Here is a 16,359-nt window from a genome sequence, read left to right as displayed (position 1 = left end):
GAGAGAGTTTGAAAAGTCAAATGCGTCAGAAGCAGGATGGATGAAGCAGCATGGCAGACTTCCTGTGTACAAATCCTACGCTCTGATGCACTAATGCCTTCTGGGAACTGACTACAGCAACAGTCGGGCAAAAACACTGGAATGAATATTTTTTCTTTCTAGGTCTAGCATTAGGAATCGAATATGTCCTGGTTGAAAAAAAGTGATGCTCTTCAAAAAAAAATCTTTTTTTTTTTTCAAAGAAAGATGGCAGGAAAGTGAATATGGATAGCAAGGGCACGTCTGAGGGGTGTTAAGACAGGAAAAAGAGAGAGCAGCTTTAAGGCAGAGCATATGTGTGTGTGTGTGTGTGAGAGAGAGAGAGAGAGAGAGAGAGAGAGAGCTAAGAACTCAAGGTTTAAGTAGGTACCAGCGGTTATATGATTAAATGGTGGGGAATCAGGCTGGGGCATGGTGGCTTAGTGGTTACCAATGTTGTCTTGCACCTCTAGGGTCCGAGTTTGATTCCTGCCTTGTGTGTGCGTGTGTGTAGGAGAGAGTGTGGAGTTTGCATGTTTTCCCCTCGTGGGTTTCCTCTGGGTACTCTGGTTTTCTCCCCCAGTCTAAAACCATACAGGTTAGGATAATTGGTATTCCCAAATTCCCCATATTGTGTGATTGAGTGTGTGTGTATGTGTGCTTTGCATGTTTCATCCTGGGTGTACCCTGAATTGTGCCTTAGGTGTCCTGGGATAGATTCCAGGCCCCCCATGACCCTGTACACAGGATAAAGTGGTATAGACAGTGAGTGAGTGAGTGGGTAAGTGGGTAAGTGGGTGGGTGAGTGAGTGGGTGAGTGAGTAAGTGAGTGAGTGGGTGAGTGAGTAAGTGAGTGAGTGGGTGGGTGGGTGAGAGTGGGTGAGTGGGTGGATGAGTGGGTGGGTGGGTGGTTGAGTGAGTGGGTGGGTGAGTGGGCAAGTGAGTGAGTGGGTGGGTGAGTGAGTAAGTGAGTGAGTGGGTGAGAGAGTGGGTGGGTGAGTGAGTGAGTGAGTGGGTGGGTGAGTGAGTGGGTGAGTGGGTGGGTGGGTGGTTAAGTGAGTGGGTGGGTGAGTGAGTGAGTCGAGTGGGTGGGTGAGTGAGTGAGTGAGTGGGTGAGTGGGTGGGTGAGTGAGTGGGTGGGTGAGTGAGTGAGTGGGTGGGTGAGTGAGTGGGTGAGTGGGTGGGTGAGTGAGTGGGTGGGTGGTTGAGTGAGTGGGTGGGTGAGTGAGTGAGTAAGTGGGTGGGTGAGTGAGTGAGTGAGTGGGTGAGTGAGTGAGTGGGTGGGTGGGTGGGTGAGTGAGTGGGTGGGTGAGTGAGTGGGTGAGTGAGTGAGTGGGTGAGTGAGTGGGTGAGTGGGTGAGTGGTGAGTGGGTGAGTGGGTGGGTGAGTGAGTGGGTGAGTGGGTGGGTGAGTGGGTGGGTGAGTGAGTGGGTGGATGAGTGGGTGAGTGGGTGGGTGAGTGGGTGAGTGAGTCGGTGGGTGAGCGAGCATGAGGCTGGTTTTCTTCAGAGTATAGAATGCTCAGAGCAGGACATGCAACCCCAAATGAAACCCCAAAAACACATTTGTTTTTGTGTTAAAGGAAGTGAAGGAAAAGGTTGTGGGTTTTCAGTGCCTTCCATTAAGAAGGTGTGCTTGGCATGTGACATCAGCCTCGTGCCAGTGTGCTGAACATTATGCAAAGAAGCCAAAGTCCTCTTTATCTTATTGGCTTTTAGACCTAATGTAAGATTTTTAGATTTTCTTGATCAGCTTCTACACATCTTGTGAACACTTAATGAGCTAGAGCTAATAGAACAAAACCATGGAGATGAGAAGCATTGTTCCGACGAGACATGATGGACTTTTGGTTCATAGCACATGCATAAGTTTTTTTTTTAAGAAACTTCAGGTGTTTTTAAACCTTGAAATATAAACTCATGCATAGTAATAATTACCTTTTTTGTCTCTCTCTGTCCCTTCCTTACAGGGGTCGAGTTCAGCGGCATGACACGGCACATGAGGGAGGTAAGGGAAGACATTTATTTGCGTGTTCATATGTTAATGTACACCAAAGAAGGGAATCTGATCTGATACTTAGTGCACATCTTCTGTTCTTCATACAGTAAGTTTTTCTTTTCCGTGCTGCAGGAACTGTGCGCCCAGCAAGACAGTGATGGTAAAAGTGGTCCTATGGGAGTTCTGTCGAACAGACAGCACAGAGCAGATGAACCGAGTGCTGATAACTCCATCTCACCAGTGCAGTTTCCTGCCTTTGAGTGGAACAAACCAAATCAAGCTTCTCAGAGGATCACCAAACGCCACCGGAAACTCCTCAAAACCAGCACAGTGATCCGTCCCGTGTCTAATTCCTCCTCCCTCTTTTCCTTCTCGTCCTCCTTATCATCATTATCATCATCATCATCCTCATCATCACATTCTATATCTGAGAACTGGATGCGACTGTCCCGTATCCAGGAAGCTCGCCGTCGCCTAATCAAGGATGTGTGCGCCAAATACAAGAGCAACATCTCACGAACGATAACACCACACCATGTGTCTCGTATCTATGTAGAGGACAGGCACAAGCTGCTCTACTGCGAGGTACCCAAAGCTGGCTGCTCCAATTGGAAGCGAGTGTTGATGGTGCTTGCTGGTGCTGCATCCTCCACACAAGAGATAAAACACGACGCTGTTCACTACAGCAACAACTTAAAGAGGTTGGACAGCTTTGATCGTCGCTCTATTGCCGAGCGCCTCCGCTCCTACACAAAGGTGCTGTTTGTCAGGGAGCCGATGGAGCGTCTGGTCTCAGCCTTCAGGGACAAGTTTGAAAGCCCCAACTCGTACTACCATCCTGTGTTTGGAAAGCCTATTATCTCCAAGTACAGGGTGAATGCATCTAAATCGGCACTCAGGACAGGAAGCGGTGTCACCTTCCAGGAGTTCATCCGCTACCTGTTGGATGTCCATCGTCCTGTGGGCATGGACATACACTGGGAGCCTGTGAGTCAGCTCTGCAGCCCATGCTTGCTCGACTATGATTTTATCGGCAAATTCGAGACTTTGGAGGAGGAAGCCAACTTCCTGTTGCGCATGACTGGAGCTCCAAAAAACCTCACTTTCCCCACATTCAAGGACAGGAACCCTGAAGCTGCCAGGACTTCCACACGGATCACATGGCAGTACTTCACACAGCTCAATGCTTCGGAGAAGCAGAGGGCGTATGACTTCTACTACATGGACTACCTGATGTTCAACTACTCCAAACCCTTTGAAGACCTGTATTGATAAAGCTGTGACATATTTTGTTGTTGTTGTCCTGGCTGTATTTGCAAAACTGTCAAAAACTGAGGGTGTATGAAAAGCTACACACATTTATATATGATGGGCGTTCAAGTCAAACCGGGACTTTTAAACAGTTATGAGAGAAAAACTCCCTTTATTTCTCACTTAGAGTTTAACTAGCGCTTGGATATCATCAAGGTAGAAAGATCAGACTGCCTGCTTCATGTCTGAAATGCTGGCCTCCCACAAACTTCTTTAATAGCCCACACATACGAAAATGGCTTGGAGCGCGGTTAGGACTGTACGGGGGATGTGGCCTCCCAGACGAGTTCCTGTAATATGCAAGTGGTGTTAATGAATGATTGTGTGTACAGTTCCCATGGACATATGCGTCTCTTCAGCACGTTGGTGACAAGTTCTGTCGACTTTCATGGATTGATGGTTATGTTCTCTAAATGTTCACAGGAACGACAGCAGTGGGCACCGAGCCATCTCGGCTGGGACATTTAAAATATTTCCTGCAACTAAGAGTCTCATTACCATACTGTGCTTGAAGTCTTTCTGTAAATGCCAAGTTCATTTAAAGTCCCGGTTTCACTTGAACACCCCTTGTATTATTAACCCATGCTAACTGCAAAACATACTGCTTTAAATCATTAACACTTTAAGCAACACCAATAGGACCGAAACTAATCATTCTGATCATATATTAGACTTTTATCTTCAGTTCAATTCAAAACCATTAACAGACTAATTCTACATATACTGAATCCCTCTCAACTGTTTCTTCCACTAAACGTAACATCCCTCGCTCTTTAGAACTTAAAATTTGAAAGAATAACAGTAAATATAATATTCAGTTTTTGTAAAAAGGGCATTCAGAGGATTTTATATTTTTCTATGTATTTGTATAAGTATGGCTTTATGTTTTGCCATGTGTGTGTGTGTGTGTGTGTGTGTGTGTGTGTGTGTGTGTGTGTGTGTGATAATTGGCCATGCTGCAAAATAAGAGTTTCCTGTATTGGATTATAAATCATCTTGTAACATAGGGGTGTCAAACTCATTGTATGCAACTGGTGATTACACGCCAAAGTCCACTTAAAAAGTAGCTCTTGAACATGGTAAGGTGTGCTTGGCCACGGTAAAAGCTAATCATTCCAAAAATTTGACGTGGACTGCTGTTTAGAATGTGACATCATCTACTGTATGTTACCTATTGGCTTCATTGGACTGCACTCATTTTTGTCATTTTCCCAAAAATACAATCAATAATAATAGTCATATTGCAAAGGTTGACTTCCTTGTACTTGTTAGAAAAACAAGTGTATTTAGGTATTGAACAACGTTACTAATGTGAAGCTGGTCAACATTGGAGAGGGGAGCAGGGCAGTAGTACTTGGGCACAGTATGGCGCAGTCATATCTAGTATGAAAGCACACTTAGACCAATGTCAAGTGGGTTGCACCAAAATTAAGATACCAAGCACATCAGGAACTTCAGCACCTCTTAAATGAGATCAGCCAGCAATTAAGTTTAAATATGTACAAACATGGGTTGCGTAAATTGCTAAAATAATTTGCTCTTTTTATATTCTTTGTTGGGTTACAACCAATGGACAACCTCCAGTTGTGAAAAGTTCCAAAACACGCAATTCCTTGGATGGCTCCTAAATCGAAATAAACATGTTTACATCCTGGTACATAAAGCTGTTTCGGTTACAGTAACCAGTGTTACTGTACAGATGTCTGTTCCTGACAACTGTAGTTTGTATGTAACAAATCCATTAAAATTTTATAAAACCTTGCATAATTAGGGGCATGGCTGATATGAGTGACAGTTGCATTGTAGGTGTGTTGTCTTCTATGCATCAATTTATATAACCAACTAATTGAAATTGTTGTAGTTTAATTTATTACAAGACATTTTGGCGCTGACGGTGGGATGGTGAGTAGGGAATGGATAATGGAGTTGAATCAACTGCTATAGTATAGAACATTATATTAGCCACTATAGCATTTAACCTAAGCTAAAGCTAAAACTAAGCTAAGTGGTTGTGAGTGGTAACTGAGCTAGGAAGGCGTGTTGTGAACAGCAGCCAGGCTCGGTTCATTCCGCAAATTTACTCACTTATGGATAAACCAATGTTCATGCAGAGTCAGTCCCTGGCAAGATGGTGACGACTAGAGCTTTCACAACCCTGTGTGTGAGGTCTCAGAGGGTTCGCCCAGTTCTTATTTACACAGTCTGTGGTTACAACATGGAACTAAAGAAGATTTCAAAACATTTGTTAGGAAGGTTGTTTAATATGCATTATCAGCAACTAAATGATGTAAAAATTGTGATCGCATCACCATAAGTTAATTTTTTTTTCAGCATGAAGATAAGGAGCTAATTCTTTAGCGCATTTTGTTAGCAGCCAAGCTAATGCTTAGAGTATTGCCATGCTTCACCCCTAGTGGAACAATCGAGCATTTTATTATATCAGTTTTCAAATAGTTCTCCAATTAATTTTAAATGAACACATTTAATTAGAATTAGAAGCCAGTCCGTGCCAGTCTGAACATTTGACACCCCTGATGTCACAAACCTCAAATTCAGGAGATATTCGGTTGCAGAAATCCCAAATGGTCACAAGAAACTTCCATGTAATACTCTCTTTAACTGGTGTGTAACCTCCTACATCTTCTGTGGAAATGTTATTTGGTTTATCTGTTTAATTGGTAATCTAAGACCAAAACAAACAAAGGTGTTGTGTTAACTAAAAAAAGAAAAAGTAATGTAACAATGTATTAATCCATGTTGTAAACCATGTAACAACCCTGTAATAAGCCTGCAGGTTTATTATTATTATTATTATTATTATTATTATTATTTTGTTTGTTTTTGTTTTGTTTTGTTTCGTTTATTTACAGCTATCATAACAGCTGTGTATGAAAAGATTACAATATTTTCTTATTGATTGTATTTTCTAAAAAAGAATGAGAGCTAAAGGTGAAGAGATACAGAGCTTTATGGTATACAGAGGTAATATATTAAAATGGTTCTATAGAGTAAAATAAGTATAGTAAGAGGTATGTAGGTGTATAAGGAGCACATGTAGTCATGCACAGATGTGTTTTACGAGTAAACGTACTGTCGAAGTGTTTCAGATGCCGTGTGTTAACTCAAGCAGAACGACGGATCGCCTCGTTCTCACCTCGCTCCGCTGAACATCTGTATGAAGACGATCGTACAGTGGAAAACATGTGAATGTAAATGTGTACAGATCTGTCATCTGATGCCCTTTGCCTTATTTTTACACTGCCAATGAAGCGGCGTGAATCAGGAAGACTTTCTTCAGGTGGTGAAGATCTCTCTCTCTCTCTCTCTCTCTCTCTGTCTTTCTCTCTTTCTCTCTCTATCTATCCAACTATCTGTGTTGAGTGTCTATGAATAAATATTTATGCATTCATCTTTTACGCTTGTGGCCTTTTATATGCTTGTGTAAACACTGCTAAATGATAGACGCCATCTATGCATGTAAGATTTTAAACAATACAGCTGAAAATGAATAAATAAATAAATATTATTATTATTATTATTATTAACTCACTCACTCACTTGTCTATACCCTGTGTTCAGAGTCTGTCCCAGAAGAATTAGGACATGAGGCAGAATACATCCTGGACAGGGTGCCAAGCCCATCACAAGGCGCACACACACACACTCAAACTACTGTACTGTAAATTTCGGAATGCCAATAAGCCTAATCTGCAGGTATTTGTTCTGTGGGAGGAAACCGGAGTACCCGGAGGAAACCCACCAAGCACGGGGAGAACATGCACACTCTATGCACACAAAGATGGGAATCGAACCTGCAGCCTGGAGGTGCAAGGCGACAGTGCTAACCACTACACCACCGTGCTGCCGTTATAATAATAATAATAATAATTATTATTATTATCATTCACATCCATTACACTAACATCAGGTTGTGCAGGAGGATAAATGTTTCTACAGTCAAATAGGAAACTCTTGGAGAATTTAGCCTTGGTAAAATGATATTACTTGTGAAATACTTGCAAATACATCATATTCATTCTCAGTGTTTATTTTAAGTGTTTGCACAGAGCTGACATTTGACTGAGGGGTGAGATAAAAACTATTGAGAAACACACAGTCTTCACATAATTTGCCAGGATTGTAGCGACAGCGTACACTTCAAAATAGTCCTAAGTGCAGCAGAGAATGTTGCAGGTTTCTTTACTATTCCCCAGACAAACAATTCCAGAATGATAACCAGCGTCAAGGTCAACAAACAAGCAGAAGTCAGGCAGTGTGCAGAGGATAATACAGCTGCGAAAGATAAAGGTATGAACCAGAAACCAAGGGTCCGGGTGTGTGATCGGAATGAAGGTGAAGATGAACATGAAATCCATGTGTAATGTGTTTTGTATTCCTCAGCAGACATGCTAGTAGGCCACTCCATATTCTGGGAGGATGTTCTACCGTGTTTACTGACCGCTAAGTAATCTGGCAATCCATTCGACAGGGAGGTTTGTAGGCCCAATTGTAATCATGAAGTTGGAGTTGATGGCTGTGTTTGTAAGCTGTCCTGTAATCTCTGAGTCGTATTTGGTGGCCAAGGTTGCATTCAGCAGTCATGTTTGTAGGACACTTTGTAAGATCTGGGAGTTGTAATCAGAGTCCGTGTTGGCAGGCCCGTCTGTAATCTGGGAATTGGGGTTAAAAATGTCAGATCGTCAACTGATGTGAAGCCTGGAAGCCCAGGAAGCCCATTTCACACACTTGTAACGTCTTCACTGATGCTTGAAAGATGTTCTGCTTTATTTGTTTGTTTTTTTTCCGATGTAGAATGGTTTTGATGAGTTGATCAAAAACAATCAAAAAAGCATATTTTACTAGGGGCAATATTTTTTTTATATTAAAATAAAAACAATAAAAAGGCTTACAGTGATGTTTGATTTAATATTTGAAAATGAGGCAGAGATTTAGAGTGGTGTTTGTTTTGCTCGCTTGCACCGGTCAGCTCCCTGATGCATTTAAACAGTTTGATCAGCAGATCAATAATGCAAGTCTACAGATTCATATTTTAAATCGTAGCTAGTATTGCTGATTAAAAGTTTTTTTCCTTGTTTTTACTAGTATTATTATTATTATTATTATTAGTAGTAGTAGTAGTAATATTTCTATACATATACACTGCAGTAGTAACCTACTTATTAGTATATTTTTTGTTAGGTGCAAGTTCTCAAGAATCCGGGAAATGGACATCATTGGGTACAAGTCATGTCTGCTTTAAAGGAGTTAATACACAAATTACACATGTTCATATTCAAACCACAAAAGCTACTAGAGATTTAAGCACTGCCAGTAATGCTGCATGTCTAAGCACCAGGGCATTACTGAAATAGCAAACCATTACACGATGGGAAAGTTCCTCTGCAACATCCTGCTGGAGGATGGAGACAGCATTAAAAACCCACCAAGATCTCATTACTGCGGTTTGCAGTTTGAACTTTTACAACCTTACACCATTGCAAATGCAGACTAACTTACAGATTCCACTTTTATTATTCCCACAGCGTATAACGGAGTGTGGGAGGGCTTGTGCTTGTGTGCTGTCATAAATTGGCACCCCATTCAGGGTGAACTCCACCTTGTGCCCTAAATTCCCTGGGATTACAGTCTTTAAAGCCGAGATGTGTTATAAAAGTGACTTTTTAGGCTGGGGGATGACTTAGATTCGTCTACATTTACAAAAGAAAAGGCACTAAAGAGGAAGAGACGAGCTTAGGTAGGGGATTAAGAGGAGGTTCTCTTCATGTGGATGGGCTGAGGGTTCGCTGAGGGATCTAACAAATTCGAGGGTGTGTCGTTATGAATTTACATACAAATAACAGAAAGTGTACTCCAATCAGCCATAACCATCCTGGCAAGTATTGTGGAGATTCCTCTTCTGCCACCTGGGCAGCTCTGGCACCATGAGCCATGACTCCACAAGACTTCTTGGGGTGTGCTGTAGGGTCTGGTGCCATGACATTAGAGGCAGATCAATTTTTCAGGGTGGGGCCTCTGTGGAACGGACTTGTTTGTCCATTGCATCCCATGGTTGCTCCTGTTTTAGGAATTTGGAGCCCGGGTTGGCAATCTTGGGCTCTTCGCCTGCTGGGACCAATGCCAAGTGGGCTGCAGTGCACTGAATTTTCTGGTGCCTTTTTTATCAAGACCAGCATTGATGTTTTTGTGTTGCATTGGCTTTTCTGTGGAATCAGACCGGACACGTAGGCATGATCCTGTCCCCAGTGAACTGGTATATGGCCAATAATCAGTAATCAGTTAATGTTTAAATGTTATACGGTGTTAATGTTATCGATGATCGTTGTAAACTTACAACCTACTCAAGAGCTAATACAAAAAAAAAAGAACATCACTTAACAAGCACATGATGAAACATGGGGCGGAGACAAGACCAACAACTATGCAAGAACCCCAGTAAGCATGATGGACTTGCCAAGTACACTCAGGCATTGTCACAATTAATAAAACAAAAATGAAATGTTATCTTGTAATTATTCTGAAGTGTCAGATGCTCCCCGAGGGAGTGAAAGGACGTTGCTGGGAATAATGCATGAGTTGCGAGCTTGTTGTCTTGTCTGATTCTAACAGCATTTAACCTCATCCTCACACACCAAACTTTACTTTGACAAGCAATGATGCTTTCGAAAAGTAAACTTCAGTAATCACTTACAACGAGAAGACTAAAACATGGAGGTTTCCAACAGAGAGAAATGATGAGCCTTGAAGCCTGTGGTTACCTGACTGAAGTAATGAAACAGGAATAAAACAGAAACGTGACTTGGATTTAAAGTGAGTACACACATTCATTTTTAAGAGAACAACAAAGCTTTGCTTTGTCTTACAAACAGAAATATTTCTTACCAGTTTAAAGAGACACTGCGAACTGAAATAAAAAAATGAGTTTTGCCTCTCTGAGCTCTTTCAGTTGATAAAAAAGCATTTTTGTACCCATTAAAGCTAATGAAACGACAATGGCAGAATCGGGAGATTGAGAGTTTTCTGTTTGCTTTCTGCAGCGTCAGGAGTTAAAGCGTCAACGGAAACTGGAGACAAAAAGGGATCTGATCTCACTGTTTCCCAGCTTTCTATTAAAGATATGTATACACTTTCACGTCCATTCAGTGCTTTTTCCTGGTCAGGGTTGTGATGGACTCAGAGCCAGTTCCAGGAACAATGTAAGTCAAGTAGGAATGAGACACAACTCTATCACTCGACACTGTTAACAGACAGAGAAACAAAGACTCTCACACAGACACACACACTCACGCACAAACATTTCTACCATGGGTAGCACACCTTCTGGCAAGTTCGAGGTTTAAAGAAGACTGTTCAGCTTTCCATCATTTGAAGAAAAATGACCTAATAAGTTGAATTCATCTGAATTCTTCATGTGTCACCATAAGATGTTCAGTAAAGCCTGAAGGTTTTTAAGCAGTGACCTCGGGCCAACCCTAAACCTTTTATAGGTGAATAAAAAATTGATAGGAAATACCATTTCCTTTTGCCCACCACACATAAACAAACACCATGTATTCCTCTCTCGTTCTCTTTTTCACACACAAGTTCTAAATAGAGAACAAGTGATAACTTTGACTTTAACTGAACATGACACACTGCCTACTGTCAGGACTTGTCTCTTCAAGTTTGTCCTGATCACAGCAGGCTAGAAATGTGCATCAGGATTGTGCATGGGTTCCTGCAGGAACCAATCAAAGGATTGTCACAGCAGATGGTTTTGGAAGCTTTTGGGATGAGAAATAAAAGATGGATGTACAGTACATTGGATGCAGAAGGTTGCTCATGTGGTACTGTGCAACATCTTTCTTGTTAATTGCTTTATTAGCAAAGATTAATATTTTGCTTGGATTTTGAAAAATAATATAGGAAATATAACACAACATGGAAATCAGAACCTGGACCAGAATAGAATTTTGATCTCTCTATGGATCCAAATGCTGGCCAGCCACCATCAAGCCCAAGCAAGCCCAAGCCCTTCATGTCATGAAGATGTGGATTCTCCGGTGGACACTGCCACCACGGCTAGACCATGTCACAAAGAAAGAAGTGTGAAAGGCCATGGGAGTGGAACCAATAATGGAGAAAATTCAGGAGGACATTACTCTGGGATGTTGGTGGCCAGGATGGTCCTGCACTTTGACTTGCCAGTAATGCTGGAAATTAGCTTGCCAAAACAACAAACAAACAAAAATAATAACCGATGAAGATCAGAACACATCATTCTATTAACATCTGGGAAAAATCATCTCAAAGTGATACAGGAGCAATCAATCACTAATAGCTAATAACTAGGATAAAATCATCCCACATTACACTGTATTTCTACACATTTACTGTAGCTGAGCTTAAGCATGGCTTATATAGACAAGCAGTATTTAAAAATACAGTAAGTGTGTTAGTTTCCTTGTAACGTTTTTCTTTCAATCAGAATCGCATCATGTGTAACAAGGCCTGTAGGGTTACAGAGGCACAGCAGGCAACTGAATCTGAACGCGAAAGATTGTCAGATTTTCACTATGAATTATTAATTAGGAAAACACAACACATGGCCGGGGGATTTTTACAGTATCAATATGATCTTTTCTGATATTCTGTTTACTGAAGGAGTCCACAGTCTCACAGAAACTGCTTCAAAGCTAGCAAGCGCTCAGAGGCTACCTGGGAAGTGGGTTGGGGTTTCAAAAAAAGCAGGCTCTGGTGGCTTCCAGGATTCATTTTCAGTGCTTTTGGAGTGAACTATGAGAGTTCTCATGAGTACACCCAGTACACTGATGAGCCTTAGCAATACACAGTAATTATCCAAGAATAAACCACTTTATGTGGCTCTATAAGAAAAATAAGATATGACCAGCCAGTGTGATGAAGCTGCATTAACATTATCAGCCAAAGGTTAGTACTGTCCCATTAAAAACCTTGCTTTACTTTATAAAGTACAATGTATAATTGTTTTATATGTTTATAGGGTTGGAGACATTACATTTGAAATGCATGTCTCTTATTTCAAAATTATGACCATCAGCTAAGTACCACACAGGACATGTGTATGGGAGATGCTGGCGAATTCGTGATCACATGGTGTTTTAACTATATTGGATATATTTCTTTATTTTCAATCAGAAAGTTATTTGGAATATTTTAACCAAGTAAATAGTAGCTACTTTTTTATTTTTATTTATAACCCTATTTCATATAATTACACCTATTGTTGTAGAACTTCCATTATATGTTCTCTACGGACCGTACTATAGAAATTAAAATTGGATCTACTTTAGAGTAGTTAATATGCAGCTTGTTTAGCAGTACAGATTAACTGTTGATGGGTCTGTTGATGGAAGGGCTGTTTATAACAGTCTAGATTTACTGTCCTCTAACAATAACCCAACATGCAGCCATATTTTTAGGCTAAACAACTGCCTATGAAAATAAGTACATTTAGGCATTTGGCAGATGCTCTTATCCAGAGCGACTTACATTTTTATCTCATTATTCATTTGAGCAGTTGAGGGTTAAGGGCCTTGCTCAAGGGCCCAACAGTGGCAACTCGGTGGGGGTGGGGTTTGAACCTGGGATCTTCCGAACTGTATGGAATGCCTTAACCACTAAGCTACCCCTGGCCCTACGTAAACATGTCACCGTACACCCTACGTGAACATGTCAAAACTGTGTAGAAAGTGTTAATATTCTGTGTGAGCACCATCGTTATCCAGCATGGCCTTAATCCTCCTGGGCCAGGACTTAACCAGAGCTCTTCCACTCCTCCATAATGACATCACGGAGCTGCTGGATGTCAAACACACGGGTCTGGAGACGTCCTGAATGAACATGATGAATAGGTCATGTGACTCCACATGGTTAAAGATGTACAGCAGATGTTATCACTAACCCTAACCCTTACTGTACTTTTGTTGCTGGCTATTTTGACAGTAATGGCTGTATGTTGAGTTATTTTCAGAGGACAGTAAATCTATGCTGTTATAAACAACCATTCCATCAACAAATTATATTTTTTTCTACTAAGAAAGGAGTTGCTGAACCATCAACCTTTGCAGGAGCAATCGTAAATGATCAAGTGAGAGATCACTTAAACAGTTGGTGAAGGTAAATCATAAACAAAATCGTCAGCATAAACCAGAGCTACGTTTAATAGTGAAAGTAAAAGCATCTCCATATGTGCAGAACGTAATGAGAACTCATAGGATTGGGACTAAACAGCTGTGTGTCTATAAGAAAACCAATTGTTGGTGAGACTCATTAGAAAAAAAGGGTTCAGTTTGCTAGAGAGCATAAAGATTGGACTTTGAAGCGATGGAAAAAGGTCATGTGACCTGATGAGTCCAGACTGACCCTATTCCAAAGTGATGGGCGTGTCAGGGTAAGAAGGGAAGCGCATGAAGCGATGCACCCATCATGAAGTGAGCTGATTATTTAATTCAATGAAATAGCTGTACAATGATCAATATTTAGTATTAAGTCCTATATACATGTACCTCAAAGCCTGTTGTATACGGCTGGACATAGAATCAAAAAGTCGTCTGCATTATGCTGGTGTCACTCGCTCAATCCATACCTGCATGATCGCTGCTTGAGGATTATATACAGATATTTGCAACGGAATTCACTTAAATTTTAGCCATTCATTTGGGGAACATATTTCAGAAATGAAAGTCCTGCCACATGTTAGTCCAAATATTTGTTTCAGCCATCAGCTCTTTAGCCAGATATGCTCAAACTAATTAGTGAAATCTTCTGTTTTGTGTACAGAGAGAACCCTAATACATGGCATACAGTATGTTGTCCTAATGACTCCACTGTAGATCAGCCTGTGTAAATGGTTACCATAAAAACAATAAGGTATTAGAATGAACGCGTTAATATAAACCTTTTATTATACAGCTGCTGTTACAGGAATTAACTAGACAAGAATATATGCATGTGCAATGGAAAATGCGAGCACATTAGAGAAAGAAGCTGAATTGTTGTGTAATTTGTTTTTTAATCAGTATTTAATCTACTCATAAAAAGTTCATATTTGCTCAGCGGTAACTGCTTGGAGAAAAAACATCCCAAGACCAATCTCTCTCTCTCTCTCTCTCTCTTGGCTCTATGATTAGCATTGAGATGCAGGCTGGACCCAGAGCTGGTGCATGATGGGATTGGCTTCAGTTCTGCAAGCTGTAATTTAGAAACTCCTTCCTGGCTGCATTGGCCACTTGTTTAGGCAAACAGAAAGTGACATTGTTTGGCCAAGTGTTCATGTAATGTAAAACAGAGCAGTTTAAGCCCTTCACAATCAGAGCGGCCAGTAATTTTCATTAAATATGTAATGCGAATTGTCTGAGAGCATCCATTTATTCTCTTTTGATGTGTAAATGATTGGATACAATCACTTACTTTCTCACTCACTTATCTGCGATACCTCTCCATCCTGTATACAGGGTCCCCCATGCAAGGGGTGGGGTGGGGGAGTATGTGGGGGGGTACACCCAGGACAAGGCAGGGTGCCAATTCATCATAGGGCACACACACACTCATTCACACACTCTGGGCAATTTGGGAACTCCAATTAGCCTAACCTGCATGTATTTGGTAGGAAACTGGAGTACGGGGAGGAAACCCACCAAGCACATTCTTCCCAACTCTATGCACACAGAAGCAGGAATCGAACCTGCTCAGTAATTTATATAAAACAATCAATCAATGCACATTGAATTAATTAATTAATGACTTGTTTGCAAATTAATCAATAGTATTAATAGTATATTGTTCTCCAACATTTTCAACACATAGAAGTTTACACTTTTACAGTTTCTTGGTAACAAGACAAGCTGCTTTTTATCTAATTAGCACCAAGAGAGAAAAAAAAGAAACGAGAGACAGGCCAGAGAATAAAACACGCAAGAACACGCTGTTGTCGGAAAGGTTTTAAGCGACTTTTTGGATGGTTTGGACACTTCTAAAAACAAAAGCGTTTTAGTCACACTTCTAATCCGAAGAAAAATCCATATATTATTCAGAGAGCAGAAGGTGATCAGGTCATATCTTGAAATACATTAGTTTGCTGACAATTTTCAGACTTGAATACAAAAAAAAAAAACTAAAACTAACTAAAACTAATATTTGTATATTTCTTTATGGGCTGCTACGGTGTCTTAGTGGTTAGCACTGTCCCTTGCACCTCAGGGTCACAGGTTTGATTCCCTTTGGTCTGTGCTGGAGTCTATATGTTCTTCCCATGCTTGGTGGGTTTCCTCATGGTACACCGGTTTCCTTCCACAGTACAAAGACTTGCAGGTTAGGTTAATTGGTGTTCCCAAATGGCCCCTAGTGTGTGAATGAGCATGCGTACTGTATGTGTGTGTGTGCCCTGTGATGGATTGGCACCCTATCCAGGGTGTCCCCTGCCTTAAACCCTACAGTAAGTCTCCTGGGATCCAGACACCCATGACCCTGTATACAGGATAAAGAGATGAGTGAGAGTGATATCTTTTAATAAAAAACATTACAAATATTAGATATATACACTATATGTATCCCTTTCTGCTATTGGATATGACTTTTTCTGCCAGCCTTTACTGCTCAGTGAACCTTGGCTGCTCATGACTCCCTGTTCCCAGTTTCCTTGTTGTCCTTCCTTGGACCATTTTTGGTAGATGCTGAGATGCCACAAGAACTGCAGCTTTGGACTTGCTTTGGCATTTATGATAGCACCAACTTTGCTAAAACAACGCACCACTGTAGTTATAGAAGAGTTAAGTGCCCATGCTATATCACTCAACCAATCAAATTAGTGAACTGGAACAAACTGTTTTTTTTTTGTTTTTTTTTAGAACCTGATTGAGTGTATATTATTACCATCTTGATTATTGTCCAATAACAGCATGGCCTAAAACAGATTGCATTAGCTTGTTTACGCAGGTCTTTATGAATAATTTCAGCGTTTAATTATATTTTTGTAAACTAATCAATCAGTCTCCA

The 16,359-nt window shown here is 40.9% G+C and overlaps 1 protein-coding gene across 1 annotated transcript in view; it reads left to right on the top strand.

Moving 5' to 3' along the window:
* Window positions 1-3,862, top strand: part of LOC128527431 (carbohydrate sulfotransferase 8-like) — an 89,834-nt gene extending 85,972 nt beyond the window's left edge. The window contains exons 3-4 of the mRNA XM_053499780.1: window positions 1,988-2,025; window positions 2,149-3,862. Of these exons, the coding sequence (XP_053355755.1) occupies window positions 1,988-2,025; window positions 2,149-3,288 (1,178 nt within the window). The 3' untranslated portion in view covers window positions 3,289-3,862. The remainder of the gene's footprint in view (window positions 1-1,987; window positions 2,026-2,148) is intronic.
* Window positions 3,863-16,359: the final 12,497 nt, after the last annotated feature.

Source organism: Clarias gariepinus, chromosome 7 (genome assembly GCF_024256425.1).
Source record: "Clarias gariepinus isolate MV-2021 ecotype Netherlands chromosome 7, CGAR_prim_01v2, whole genome shotgun sequence".
In the NCBI taxonomy this organism is placed as follows: Eukaryota; Metazoa; Chordata; class Actinopteri; order Siluriformes; family Clariidae; genus Clarias; species Clarias gariepinus.
Note: the sequence above shows the minus strand (reverse complement) of the source record. Positions and strands in the feature narration are given on the sequence as shown.